This window comes from Perca fluviatilis, chromosome 2, assembly GCF_010015445.1.
Source record: "Perca fluviatilis chromosome 2, GENO_Pfluv_1.0, whole genome shotgun sequence".
Taxonomy (NCBI): domain Eukaryota; kingdom Metazoa; phylum Chordata; class Actinopteri; order Perciformes; family Percidae; genus Perca; species Perca fluviatilis.
In genome coordinates this window covers 27,037,733-27,052,094 of record NC_053113.1, presented here as the reverse complement: position 1 = coordinate 27,052,094, position 14,362 = coordinate 27,037,733, and the positions used below count along the sequence as shown (strand labels likewise).

The 14,362-nt window shown below is 41.7% G+C and overlaps 1 protein-coding gene across 5 annotated transcripts in view; it reads right to left on the bottom strand.

Moving 5' to 3' along the window:
* grm5b (glutamate receptor, metabotropic 5b) overlaps positions 1–14,362 on the bottom strand; it is a 93,893-nt gene that overhangs the window by 21,624 nt on the left and 57,907 nt on the right. For all 5 annotated transcript variants that reach the window (XM_039826185.1, XM_039826166.1, XM_039826176.1 and 2 more), the window contains one exon: positions 870–1,105. In XM_039826185.1, the coding sequence (XP_039682119.1) occupies positions 870–1,105 (236 nt within the window). The remainder of the gene's footprint in view (positions 1–869; positions 1,106–14,362) is intronic.

The following is a 14,362-nucleotide window of genomic DNA, read 5'->3' as shown; positions in this document are numbered from 1 at the left end:
TGTGTGTGTTATTTGCATTAATAGTGGCCATTATGAAAGCCTGTCAATAAAAATGCAGATTCTGACTACAGCCATGTTAAACTAAATCAATGCAGCCTCTCTCTTTCTTCATACATAGATGGTTGTTGTACAGAACTTGTACTGCTATACTTGTACAGAAGTACAATACAGCTGTAACTCAGAAACCCTGTGTTGTCTCTGGCCATATTCACTGCTACAGGCGTTCAAGAAGTACATTTCACAAAATTAAATTATTAATTATAAATATAATAATAACTTATAACAATAAATTATTTCACCAGTTAATTCCTGTTAAACGACAAAAACAACCACTGGATGGGAAAAGGGTATTTTACAACAATTTCGAATGCAGCACAAGGCTGACGAGGCGAATTTCAAGTGAACGCAACTGCATGCATCGCATCTGTGACTGTTGTTGGAATCCTCTCCAGTGAAATACAGACACACTTTTACACAGTTTAGCTGTCAGCATTGTAACCGTGTTTACTCCAGCTGCTAGCTAACGGTAGGCTAACGTTACCTGTTGTCGAGTGTAGTGTTACCGTAACTAGCGTCCCGTGCGGCGATGTTTCTGTTCCCTCTTACGTCCGTTTTCGGAGCATCAGAGAGAAGCGGAGGCATTTAAGTGGGACCTAAATAAGGCACCGAGAAAGTTGCTATTCGGTCCGGTAGATAACGGTTGTTAAGGCACCGGTGCCGTATTAGCACCGGGTCTCGGGACCCCCCCCCCCAAATAAAAACTCTTCGGATCTACAGGATTCACGTGGATGACATTTTCCCATTCAAAACGGCGATTTTCGCCGAAAAGCGAAAAGTTTGCAGGTATGTTTATTTGTGTCTATACTCACTGCTACAGGTGCGGTTGTATTTGCTGCTCTCCTGTGGGTGACCTTTGAGACGACAGTGGAAACGATGCTGCCAGAACTCTGGAAACCAAGGGTTCCTGAGGTTGTTTTCAGGACGAAGTTTAAGGTAGTATTCATCAAACCATTTCACATCAGCCGACTGGAGCTTGATGGTAATACCACCCGCAGCTTCCCTAACATAGCCATCTGTTACATCATACCGGTCCGCCCATCCATCACTGCAAAGAAACACAAGGAAAGACAAGTTAACTACAAAAGTTAAAGTGATGGTTCGGAGTAGTTTCACCCTAGGGTCCTTTGCACCATGACCTCGAGCCAAACACCCCCAGAAGCTTTTTCACCTGGGTCGAACATTGGGGACGCGTTAAGCGTAGCGGCGCGTTATCAGCTGAATAGCTTCGGCGAGGCTAATGGATCCGAAGTGTCTCTTAACATTACCCCACTAATGATGCCCGAAATGATACCAAACGTCTACACTAGTACAAATAGGTTATGCACTCATAAAACGATGGATTGTAAAGTTTGTAAGTACACCAGAAGTTTATGAACACTTGCCTGCTCTCTTCTGCTCTCTGCTCTCTGCTGCTGCTGTTACTACGGACGGGTAAGAGTGCTTAGGGACATCTATAAATTACTACACCGAAAGTGCAACAAAAAAATATTTATTAATTTAATGATTAAATAAGGTAATGTCTCCAAACTTACCTCAATTATTACTTGTCTCCTGCTAGTTATACTACAGCACTTACTTTAAAAAATAAGTTAAACTAAAAATATTTTTGTTGCATCTCTTTTGGGTGTAGTAATTTGTAGACGTCCCTAACGCACTCGTCTCAGCAGCAGCAACAACAGCAGAGAGCAGAAGCCGCGAGACAAGTGTTATTTACATAAACTTCGTGTACTAAACATTCCCATCAATAGTTTAAAAAAAAAAAAAAAAAAAAAAAAATTAGAAATGAGGGTAATGTTAAGAGACACCTTGGATCCATTAACGCCTGGCGCTAAGCTATTCAGGCTAACGCTACTCTACGCTTGCCTCCCAATGTTAGACCCAGGTGAAAAAGCTTCTGGGGGGTGTTGGCTCGAGGTCATGGTGCAAAGGACCCTAGGGTAAAATTACTCGAACCATCACTTTAAGCAAACTCCATCAATGTATCTGTAAGAATGAAAATACCTAACCCACTGTTTCACAATCAAAACAAAATTTGCATTGTTTCCTCTGAATATGTGGTGGAAATCATTTGATAATTCCATGGTATGCTGATATTATGCTGCACAAGCCATTTAGAGAACTTAATTTGACATTTTATGCTTTTCAGACGTCTTTGGTAGAAGACTGAGGTGAAACTATTTGGGCAAATTGTCATAGGGATTTTTGGTACTACTATCATAATTGAAGGTTGAAATAATGGGGGTTATTCAATGACAGTTTGGACTGCTCAAATAAGCCTCCCCAGTAGCCAACTCTTACACCTTATCTGGTCTCCATTACTGTCTTTAGAGTCCCTGTTTCTATGAGAGAGCCTCTAATATCTAAAAGGAACCCTCTGGCAGGTGAGCTTTACAGTATGTGGACCTTTTAAAGGGCCAGCCCCTATAGGATTTAATAGTGCTAGTTGAAATAATCAACCTGATTAGCTGAGTGTGTAGAGTACATGAAAATCTAAATGTGACGAGATGCAAAGATGAGAGTGCCTCTAGAGCCCATCAGAGAGATAAGCCTTTTATTTGATGATTTTACATTTTGGGTTTAAGAGGTGAAGGCAACAATATGACACCATAACAAATAAAACCTATTTTACTCAAAACACACACAAACACACACACACACACACACACACACACACACACACACACACGGCTGCCTGAAACTGCAGTGACCAGGAGGACATCAAATGAGGACATCCAATTCTCCAAACTTTCAGAAAAGCTAACTTTGAGTGAGGGAGGATTTGGGTTTACTGCTCCTCAAGGAAGCACAGATGGCACAGTGAGTGTTTGTGTGTGTGTGTGTGTGTGTGTGTGTGTTGTGTGTGTGTGTGTGTGTGTGTGTGTGTGTGTGTGTGTGTGTGTGTGTGTGTGGGGGAGAGATAAAAGAGAGGAAGTGAAAGAGAGAAGTGGATGTAAATGACAAATCTTCTCTCCTTCTTTCACAACTACACCAACATGGCCTCAAGCAGGACCTCAGTTCTTCCAGTGGAAATTCTCTTTTCACTTTTCTTTTTCTCTGAGCCTTCAGAGAACAATACTCATTTTCTCCTACAGCAGGCCTTCCAGCCTCACTCTGATTGGAGACCCAAAGTGTTTGTGTGTGAGTGTGTGTAAACTGCCTTCTCCATCTGCCACCATTTGTGTCTCTCTAACTGTCGCTCTTTTTCTTCTTTCTTTCATTCTCCTCGTCACCCTCTGCCTCTAAGCATTGGTTGTAAACGTCCATCATTACATCATAGACCATGCCTGTAACCATCCAAATAAATGTGTGCAAGTTTGTGATGTGTGTCATATTTGTATGGTGGGATAGGGTTGGGGGTGAGCAGCGGTTCTGTCGCCAACGCTTGTTGTCATAGATGAGTGTAGAAACGCTACTTTAGTGGACACAGACTTGTTAAGAAGTGTGTTTATGGATTTCTTCTGGTTATATGGACTTGAAATATGTTTTAGAAAAAAACTGCAAGTTGTATGAAAAAATTAAAAATGAACTCCAAACAAAGCCTGGACTAACCAGTTATGGTTTATGTCAGTGGTTCCCAACATAGGGTGGGGACACCCAAAGTTGTCACAATATAAATCTGAAGGGGACAATTAACAGGATAGAAAGCAGAAAAAAACATTTGCTTCACAAAATAATATTTCTCTTCAACATTGCGTGGAAGTCTGGGACAGTGCCAAAGGAGTGGCAGACCGGGGTGGTGGTTCCCCTTTTTAAAAAGGGGGACCTGAGGGTGTGTGCCAATTACAGGGGTATCACACTTCTCAGCCTCCCTGGTAAAGTCTACTCCAAGGTGCTGGAAAGGAGGGTTCGGCCGATAGTCGAACCTCAGATTGAAGAGGAACAATGCGGATTCCGTCACTCTCATAAGGATCCTGGAGGGAGCCTGGGAGTATGCCCAACCGGTCTACATGTGTTTTGTGGATCTGGAAAAGGCGTCTGACCGGGTCCCCCGGGAGATACTGTGGGGGTTGCTGCGGGAGTATGGGGTGAGGGGGTCTCTTCTCAGGCCCATCCAATCTCTGTACGACCAAAGTGAGAGCTGTGTCCGGGTTCTCGGCAGTAAGTTGGACTCATTTCAGGTGAGGGTTGGCCTCCGCCAGAGCTGCACTCTATCACCAATCCTGTTTGTAATATTTATGGACAGGATATCAAGCCGTAGTCGGGGTGGGGAGGGGTTGCAGTTCGGTGGGTTGGGCATCTCATCGCTGCTCTTTGCAGATGATCTGGTCCTGATGGCATCATCGGCCTGTGACCTTCAGCACTCACTGGATCGGTTCGCAGCCGAGTTTGAAGCCGTTGGGATGAGGATCAGCACCTCTAAATCTGAGGCCGTGGTTCTCAGCAGGAAACCGATGGAGTGCCTACTCCAGGTAGGGAATGAGTCCTTACCTCAAGTGAAGGAGTTCAAGTACCTTGGTGTCTTGGGGTTTTGTTCGCGAGTAAGGAGATAATGGAGCGGGAGATTGGTCGGAGAATCGGCGCAGCGGGTGCGGTATTACATTCAATTTATCGCACCGTTGTGACGAAAAGAGAGCTGAGCCAGAAGGCAAAGCTCTCGATTTACCGGTCAGTTTTTGTTCCTACCCTCACCTATGGTCATGAAGGCTGGGTCATGACCGAAAGAACGAGATCCAGGGTACAAGCGGCCAAAATGGGTTTCCTCAGGAGGGTGGCTGGCGTCTCCCTTAGAGATAGGGTGAGAAGCTCAGTCATCCGTGAAGGACAGTAGAGCCACTGCTCCTTCGCGTCGAAAGGAGCCAGTTGAGGTGGTTCGGGCATCTGGTAAGGATGCCCCTTGGGCGCCTCCCTAGGGAGGTGTTCCAGGCACGTCCAGCTGGGAGGACGCCTCGGGGAAGACCCAGGACTAGGTGGAGGGATTATATCTCCAACCTGGCCTGGGAACGCCTCGGGATCCCCCAGTCGTCATCTTTGCCTTTTTATTATCTGTCTAATTTGACTTAGTTGGGTCTTTAAAAATACCTCAATCACTTATCGGTTGACTGACTGGTGATAACCCGTAGACATATGCAATCACTACCCTATCTCTGTAAAATGAGTCTTAATGATAAAAAGTCATATGGAGGACACTAACCCATGCAGAGCAACAAAGTGCTATCATCGCACCGCATGTCCTCACAATGGATCAATCAGTAGCTCCCCTGAGCAAAGAATCAATAGGATTCGGGGTATTCATGGGGAATTTGTTCCAAGTCTTTGTTTAACACTATCTTGTATTGACATTATAAGACACAGTAGGTAAAAGAGTGAGAAATAAAGAAAGTGAGAAAAAGGAGAAAAGAGAAGAAATAAAGACAAAATCAAAGAGATTGATGAGTGATCACATTGGTCAGCGCTTTCTAATCCTGTTGATAGATTTTTTTTCCCCTCTTACATACAGTTAGTTTTCTCTCCTGTCTCTTTCGCCGTCTCTCATCAACACCTTCAGCTTTCCCTTGAGCCCCTTCGCTCTGTTTTTCTACCTTCCTCTTCTCCACCATCCCCCAACTCTGTCACATTCCACTGCATCCGTCTGTCAATATGGCCTATCTTTTACGTTTTTTCTCATTTTATTTCTTGTGCATGCAACAGGTACACACATCTACGATACCTCAAACATGTTTGTATGTTGTGTCTCTATCGTGCTGCATTTGCTGTGTGGTGAAGAGCGCTCCATGCCTCAATTGGTCAAAGTAGTCAAGCACGTGGCGGAACATCTTCTAACATGCTAGTCTTTCTGTCGCCCCAGATGTGGCGTTGGTTGTCGTCCACTATGACACACTACACAGGATAAAACGATCAGCTGTCACACCCAACGCCGATTGTTCCCGATCCAATCCGGCTGATAGTTTGCACCCAGCATTAGAAGATTACTCTGTTCAATTACAAAGTGTCAGTAAATCATGGTACACAGCTTTAAAAAGGGATGAGAGGAGCTGATGTGATTGGCGATTATTGACACTAGCCCCAACACAGCCACTGATAATGTATCATAATTGATTCCACTCAGTCCCACCCCATTTTGAAGATACATGCCTCCAATCACAAAAATACCTAAGGTGCACTGGTGAGCCCTCTGCATAGCCCTGTGCATTTGAGGGAGCTTTGCAGTCGTTGCCCTTAAGTCTAAGACTACAGCTTATAGGGTCTTGTGTGCTGTACGGACTTTAAACCAAATGCAACAAACATACACAAACTGATCAACATTTACAGTACCGGTATGTAACTGTGTGGGCGAGGTTGCCGCAAGGAGAGGGCTTTAGAAGTCTTAGGGTAAAGGTATACATTTATGAGAGTGCAAAGGGACTGTGTGTATGTGTATCTGAGTGTGTCGGTGTGTGGGTAAGGGCGGGGGGGGGGGTTGTCTATGTGTGTGTGTGTGTGTGTGTGTGTATGTGTGTGTGTGTGTGTGTCATACTAAAATAAGCTAATCAATCACTCACTCTATTCTTAAACAATATAACTGTTCTTAATGACATCCTGGTTCTCTCTCTCGGTCTCCACATGTCTAAGAGCCCAAGGCCGTTGTCATGGTTTCCACCCCACGCTCTACATGCTGTCTGTACTGTGTGTCTCATTAGAGCACACTGGATTTTAAGTGTATCCATACACACACACACACTCTACTCTCTACTCTCTCTCTCTCTCTCTCTCTCTCTCTCTCTCTCTCCCACACTTTTCTTTTCACTATTCAATTAACATTAGACGGCCTGTCTCTACCAATATTGGAAATGCTATTTGCATAATAGTACAGTATGCCAGTGTTGTAGGCCAACGCAGTACCTTAAGCAGAACTTTTACAAACCAATTCTACATACTGAGGCCTGGGGCCATTGCCTTTCCATTCTGTTCATTCAAAGTATAAATGGAAACTGGAACTCATTTGCGAGTGATTATTAATTTTCACTTGGTTCTTTCTTGGTTGTGAAATCCATCTCAAGCCAGAAGTTTTTGACTCTTTGAATTCCAGCAAAGGTCAGCCAGAGGGATTTGTTACAGGAATACTAAAAGCAACCGACAGTGCAACCAGCTATAATCACAACTGAGCAAGGATGCAATACAAACACATGTCAAAACATCACAGAGCTGAAATGTAGATCACATTATTAATGGCCTATGTGAGCAGTACAAGAAGCAGAATGCTATGGCAGACCTTTTTCAGCATCTCTCTTTCCAAGAAAACAAGAAAGTTGCATTTAGATTAAAGCAAAGTAGATTTGGACTCCATATGACCGCTGGAGTGGGTTTTCAACAAAAGCAGTCAATGGACGAGTTCCCCGACAGACTGTTGCTGTGACGACAAGCAGCAAATCTGTGTGTTACAGCTCAGACAATTTACCAGGAACTCAATTTTCAAAGATTATCTCCCAGACTCCTTTCCATTGTGTCTCTATGGAGCAACACAACTTAGATGAACAACAATTTAAGTTGGTAACCTTTTTAACTTAAGCATTCATGCCTTCGCTTCAGCTCCTAGAGTTAAAATTAGACTATTTGTCTCTGTCTGTTCCATTGATCACTTGCATTCATGTTGCATCTAAAGATTGCTGTGCATTGTAAAATGCAACTGACTAGAAATCATGACCATGCATATGTGTATGTGCTTTGGAAATCGTTTCTTGTAGCCAACTAGGGTGGTCGGAGATTGTTAGTCTGACAAAATTCCCAAGTCTGTTCTTAAATCCATTAGGGTCATTCTTATCTTTTTTATTATTCTTTATTTACTTATCTTAGTTTCATGGAGATCAGAATCTGCATCGAAGTCAAAGTGATTTGCTTATTCATTTAAGAGAGTTTATGAAACAACAAAAATCACTGAAAACGGTTATGCCCAATTAGTAAGTGTAGGGGATTTGCCACTGTGACCATTGAGTCGAAAAAAAGGTGATCATAGTTAAGGTCACAGTTAAAAGTATGGTGACTGTATCAAAGCATGAGCTCTGTATTGTAAACAGAACCAATTAAAGAGGTGAATGTATGATTATATCCCCACAACAAAACAAGGCCATCCCTGTTGAGCATTTCACCTGCATTAAAGTGAGTTGATAATATTTGATCAGTGAATGAGCCACAATGTTTTAGGGATCCATAGCATGAAGTAAATGTTAATTTGTGTTACTGATTCCCTTTGACCTCAGTCGTGCTGTTTGGTCACGATACAATATGTTTGATGAGAGGGTAGAGAGTGGAGGCATGCATTTAAATTTCAGAGTTGTTATATCAGGTTACAAATTTGGATTGTTCTCTAATAACTGTAGTAAGATTGGTTAAGCCCGGGAAAATAAGGTCACAGATTTTGTATTGGCAAAATATCTGAATCTGATCTGAAGCTGTGCTGCCAATAGGTCACTTTAGTAATTAATGTCGGAGTTCAATAATATTATGCCACCCGACCCCAACCCACCCACTCTCTAGCTGCCATGGCAACCTGGCAGAGATTGTAGATGAGCATCTGCTGCTTACAACCATACATACAAAAACACACCAGCAGTCCACCAACCAAACCTGACAACATTAATTAGCTGGACAGACAACACGAGTGGGAAAGAGAACATAGACAGTCTGACAAGAGCGTAAAAATAAAATAAATAAAATGTTAGCTGCTCTGCATGTCTGTGGACATCCAAAACTTCGACAGTGTCGACAGCACAACAGCTGTACATGGACAAGCCCTGCTGCCAAAATTCAAACCCAGAAAACAAACAAATATAGAAGAACAAACACAGATGTTGTCCAAAGGATTGTGTGTGTCTGGTTGTTTATTTCATTCAAAATGCCGCTGTTCATAAGCCAACATTTAAGTCAAGGTAGTTGAAGGCTCCCAATGCAACAACTGTCACTTTGTGTCAGCACACAAAGTAATACACCGCAGACTATTTCAACCAAATCAGATAATGCATGCAAAACACTGGTTGCGTGTGCTTTTTGCTAATCACTGTTTTTGAAGAAGAGAGAGCTCACAAGTTGTGATATAAAAGTCAGATCAGTCAGCTTCTCCTCACTGATGGATGGTGAAAAAGATCGGTTCAGTGCCCTGGATTGTAATGATGTAGTGAATTGTTTTACTCAGAGGGAAAAAAAAACAAATGGTTGATCTAAACTAAGACAGCTCACAAAGTTGCATGTTATGATGCAATAATATATGTTATAGTTGTTGAGGCTCATTGATAAATGGCTTTTGGATTTGGAAGAGGGAGAGGCCTAAAAGTGTGATGAAAAAGCACAATATTAGTATTGTATACTGTGATTTCCAGGCTACTTGACACACCCCTTGTTAAAGTCAAGCTTTATTTTTTTTTTATTGTCTATGTAGATAAAAAAAAAAAATAAAAAAAACAATTTGTGTGTGTGTGTTTTTTTTAAATGTGTATAGAATGTGAAATGAGTGAGTGAGTGAGTGTGTGTGTGTGTGTGTGTGTGACAGAGAGAGAGATGGATGCAAGGCCTGTGTCAATGTGTGTACCCAACTGTGTAATTATGTGAGTGATCGGACCACTTTATACGCCCGTCATTCATTAATACGCCCACACGCAGCAGAACACCCGACGCCTGCTTACCTTGACAGCAGGTTCACTTTTACTCATCTATCAGTGCCACACTTCATTGCCCTCTGTCTCCATTTTTTCAATCTCTCACCTCTCATCTTTTTCCAGTTTCTCGTTTCTCCCTAATCTCTTTTCCCCCCCTATCTCCCCATTTCTTCTACTTCATATCTCTCTCTTTATCTGTTTCTCTCATGCTGATTAACTCCTTTCCCACACTTTTCTTGTTCTATTGCTGCTCTTGGGTGTTGTCGCTGTGCATTCTCTAGCCATTTATTTATCCATCTTTCTATTTATCATTGCAGTGTTTCCCACATAGACTAATTTGTGGCGGCGCGCCATATAATCAACACCGGCCGCCACATATTGTGTTTCGTTATTAATCTTTTCTTTTTTTTAAACGCTATTTAAAACACGCAGCGTATTCATTCAGCTGTATTTCCTTTCCCTGCACTCCTCCGTCTCTCACACACACACACACAGACACACACACACACACACACACACACACACACACACACACACACACACACACACACCCTCCGTGTACAGCGTCTGTCTCCATGAAAACGAGAGAAGACGGCTCGCGAAATTCTTAAGTTCACGGAAGGTTGGTATCTTGTGAACACCTTTACACTATCACACATTAAAAAGTGCTATAAAAAATATTTTATATTCTGAATACAATGTTGTCAGTGTGTTAATGTTCGAGTCCTGACCCGACTCTTAGCAAACAAGCGATTGCGCCTGCTTTAGAAAGTTAACTTGTCGCATGTTTGCGGTAAAATGCAGTTGGGCTGTCAAGGTCAAAACACTATATGTAGCAGCTATGAATCAAATAAAAGTATTATAAATAAAGTTATGTAATTTTTTTACTCTTACACTGAATGTTTGCTGCTTAAATCCAGATGAGTATTGAAAAGTATTTTCCGCGAATGAAAAAGGCACGTGTTGAGGATGAGGACCAGCCTGAACCGGAGGTATCAGTCTGAAACAGAGCTGAACAGTCCGACCAGTGTAATTAATTATGTTATTAATTTGTTTACAATATTTTCAGGCTTCAACCAGTGCTGCTCAAGCAGAAAGACAGGGTCACTGGGAGAGAAAGAGATAGATCTGTTAGGCATTGAAGAACGAGTAGGAAAGGAGGACAGCATCCAACAGCGTGTCCTCCTCAGTTTTTGATTGATTGTTACGAAAATAAGTATTCCCCCAACAGTCTGACACGGGTCGTCATCGTCGTCGTCTCCCCCGCGCCACAAATTGCTTTCTAATCTGTGGGAAACACTGCATTGGCCGATCGGTGTCATTTTCTTAATCGATTCTGCATCTTTCAAATTGTTGTTTCCTTCTTCCATTTTATTCTTTCTCTCTGTTGCTTGCATTTGCTATTTATTTTCCAGAGTATTATTTAATCTTTCAGAGAACCATAATAACATTGGCATTGACATCACTGAAATTCAGTTACCTAACTGCCTGGAAAAAAAGAAAAATAAATCAAGGAATGTCTGACACAGACAAACACATGCAAAATATTCAGTTTCAACAAAATAAGCATTAAATCCTTCATCTTAAAAAAATATAAATTACCACAATTGGAAATAAGCATTTACACCTTCCAGGGATTCAGTGTCATTCTGGACCCTGATCTCAACCCTTTCCATAGCCTCAAACTCTAAAGTGACCCTTTTTCAAACTGAAGATCAACAAAATGCACTAACCTTAGAAATGCCCTCACTTCCTCAACTGTCTGTCACACTCCCCCTCCTTCTCACACTCACCCACACACACTTTGTCCAGGCTAGTTTAGGCATACAGAATGTATTTCAGATTTTGGCAACTTTGCTGATTTCCCCTGGGCTTCATGCAACAGACGCTAATTTTCATATGTGACAGGGGAACAGAAACAAAACTGTCAAGGAAGAAGAGAGAGAAGACAGAGACACAAAAAAAGTTAGAGACAAAAATATTCAAAAGGGACTGATGGAGACAAACAAACAGGCAGGCAAAGAGGGGAGGATGAGAAGAGAAAACCAAAAGTAGACCATTCACGGAGCTGAAGCTGGATTACTGCGGTCACCCTTTTTATTATAAGCACATAGCAAAAAGCGAAGGTCAGACAACCCATTCGATTCACTCTCACTCGTGTATTGACTAGGGCTGCACGATATTTTGTTTCATCGTCTACATCGCGATGTGCGCATGTGCGATAGTCGCATCAGACGTTGCAATGTTAATGCTTAAACTTTTTTGCTGCTTGATAGTAAAGTAAACATTCACCATTCTCCTTTTACATGATTGTTACCGGCAACCCTTCCCCTTTAAGACGTTCTCTTAATACATCCATGTTTAAGACAGGTGGCCATGTGGGCAGCGTGTTTATGGGATTTAACGTTAGTCCAACAGGGTTTATTGTTATGGGAAGTGAGGCTCTTTGTGTGTAGAAAAGTACCGTAAGCGGCAGCTGCTGCTGACACAGTGATGCACATACTTTTCCATGGATAGTGAACCTACAGTAGTCAGTGTTTTATGTTCGCTTAAAAGACAAACTAAATCACCTGATTAATGCAACGTTATCATGACGTCTCCCGGCCATTTTTCACCGCAGAAAGCTGCTAACAGGCAGGCTAAAGCTAATATAGTTAGCCTAAAGAAACAACGTTACGGTTCGGAGCTGCGAAGCTGGAAGCATAACACTAATCTACAACAGCAGTCTGTAGCTATGTTTCCATCCACACGTTTTTATCCGAATTAAGTGATATCGAATGAAAAATGCCTTATTTTTTGAATATCGACTCAAAGGAAATACGTTCGGTCTCATCGGATTTTATCTTGATCGATATACGGCTTATGCGATAAACGCTGATGGAAACGTTATTTGCCGAATAAATTAATGAACTGCGATTAAGTTTTAGGTCATTTTATGGTTGCAACCCGCCACAAAACGAAGAAGAAGTTTTAGTTAATTTCCGCCCAGTATTTCCGCTCTGTTTGCACACATGACGGGTGTCAACAAAGACAGATGTAAGTGGACGAACGAGGAGACGAGACTTTTTGAATTTAATTTACGAGCAAAATATAACCGCTATTTTAGATAGAAAAAATCTAAGAAATACCATAATTTATCAGGAACTCGCGAAGGAAATGACGAACAAAGGTTACGACAAGCTGTGGGACGTCCTCCGGAGTAAATGGTAGGCGCTCAAACAGCGATACACGTCTCAGAAAAGAGAGTTGTCTCGCAGCGATGCCGGAGTGAAAATAAAAGGCAAGGTCCACCTTTTTGATGAGGTGGATGAGATCCTCGGCCAAAGGCCCATCGTAGCTTCCTTGGCTTCTAATATTAACAACAACAACAACAACTTTTGTCTAGCAAAACTTTGTTCGCAAATGTTTGCTTGAATGTTGTGCGATTCAGTGCGAAAATGAATGGAAACACCTTAAAATGTCTCAAATCAATTCGATATACCAATTTAATCGCAAAACGGCATGTGACGTCATTACGCACAGGTTTTTATTCGCTTTAAAGCTGTTGGAAACACACTTTCACCAGCTTTATTCGCATGAGTTTTTTTACCGAACTTCAGATAATTCGATTGACAAGTGGATGGAAACATAGCTTGTGTCTGATATAATGTAATTTACACTGATGTAAGTGTTCTTGGATACACAGAGTTTGTTGCTAGAGCGGGACATGCAGGCCTGCATGCACAGCCAACCACCAATCACAATCAATGTTGATCAATTTATCTAACAAACAAGCAGGCCCCGCTAGTCGACCACAACCTGAAATTTAGAGGAAGCAACATGCATGCATTATTACTATCATTGACTTTAGCCTGGATTAATAGTATTACATGAATACAATGGTGTGAGTCAACCAGTGTATTTAACCATCTAATTTCCCTCTCCAAAATCACTTCATAAGAGTAGTCGCAGCGCTTACCTGCTTTGGTGTTTGTAAAGCATTAAAGTTCAACAAAGAATGGTTCCTTTTTCATTTTTATTTTCTATGTAGACGCAGTCCCCTACAAAATCCCCCCAGTAGTCGAGAATGCTTTATTATTTCCAAATATAGCTATTTATGTCATTTTGTAAAAATGTGTCTTTTTTTAAATATCTCATAATATATTGCATGAAAAAAAACTATCACAATGTCAGTTTTTTTTCAATATCGTGCAGGCGTAGTATTGACCTTCAGGCCCTGTTCGAACTCACTCCATCACGGTTTTTCATCGAGAAAATGTCCATGGAAATTATGTCAAAAGCAATGGGGAAAATTTGTTTTGTAACAGTAGTTTTCACAAAAACATCACAACACAAGACTTTTTTGCATATATGATCAAATGCAGTGGTGGAAGCAACACGTTCAGTTTGTTTTCATTACTGGACAAATTCACTTCCAATCAATAGAAGTGTGGAGTAGATAAAGATAGAAAGAGGGGAGGTAGGAGACCAGATACAAGTAATAAGCTTAGTTTAGACAAATAGAGTCGAAAGAGGGATAAAAAAACAATTTCACCAAGGGAAAGAAAACGACTATATTCCATTTCCTTCCTAAGGCATGTCACAATGTCTCGTACTTATTGAGTGTATATATTTTGATCAGTGTGTCCCCAGTGGAAACTGAAGCACAAAACCTCCCATGCTCTACCTACTAAAGCATAATTGGATACATTGTATGTCTCTCATGCGCAAAAAGCATGGCATTGAACTCCCATTCA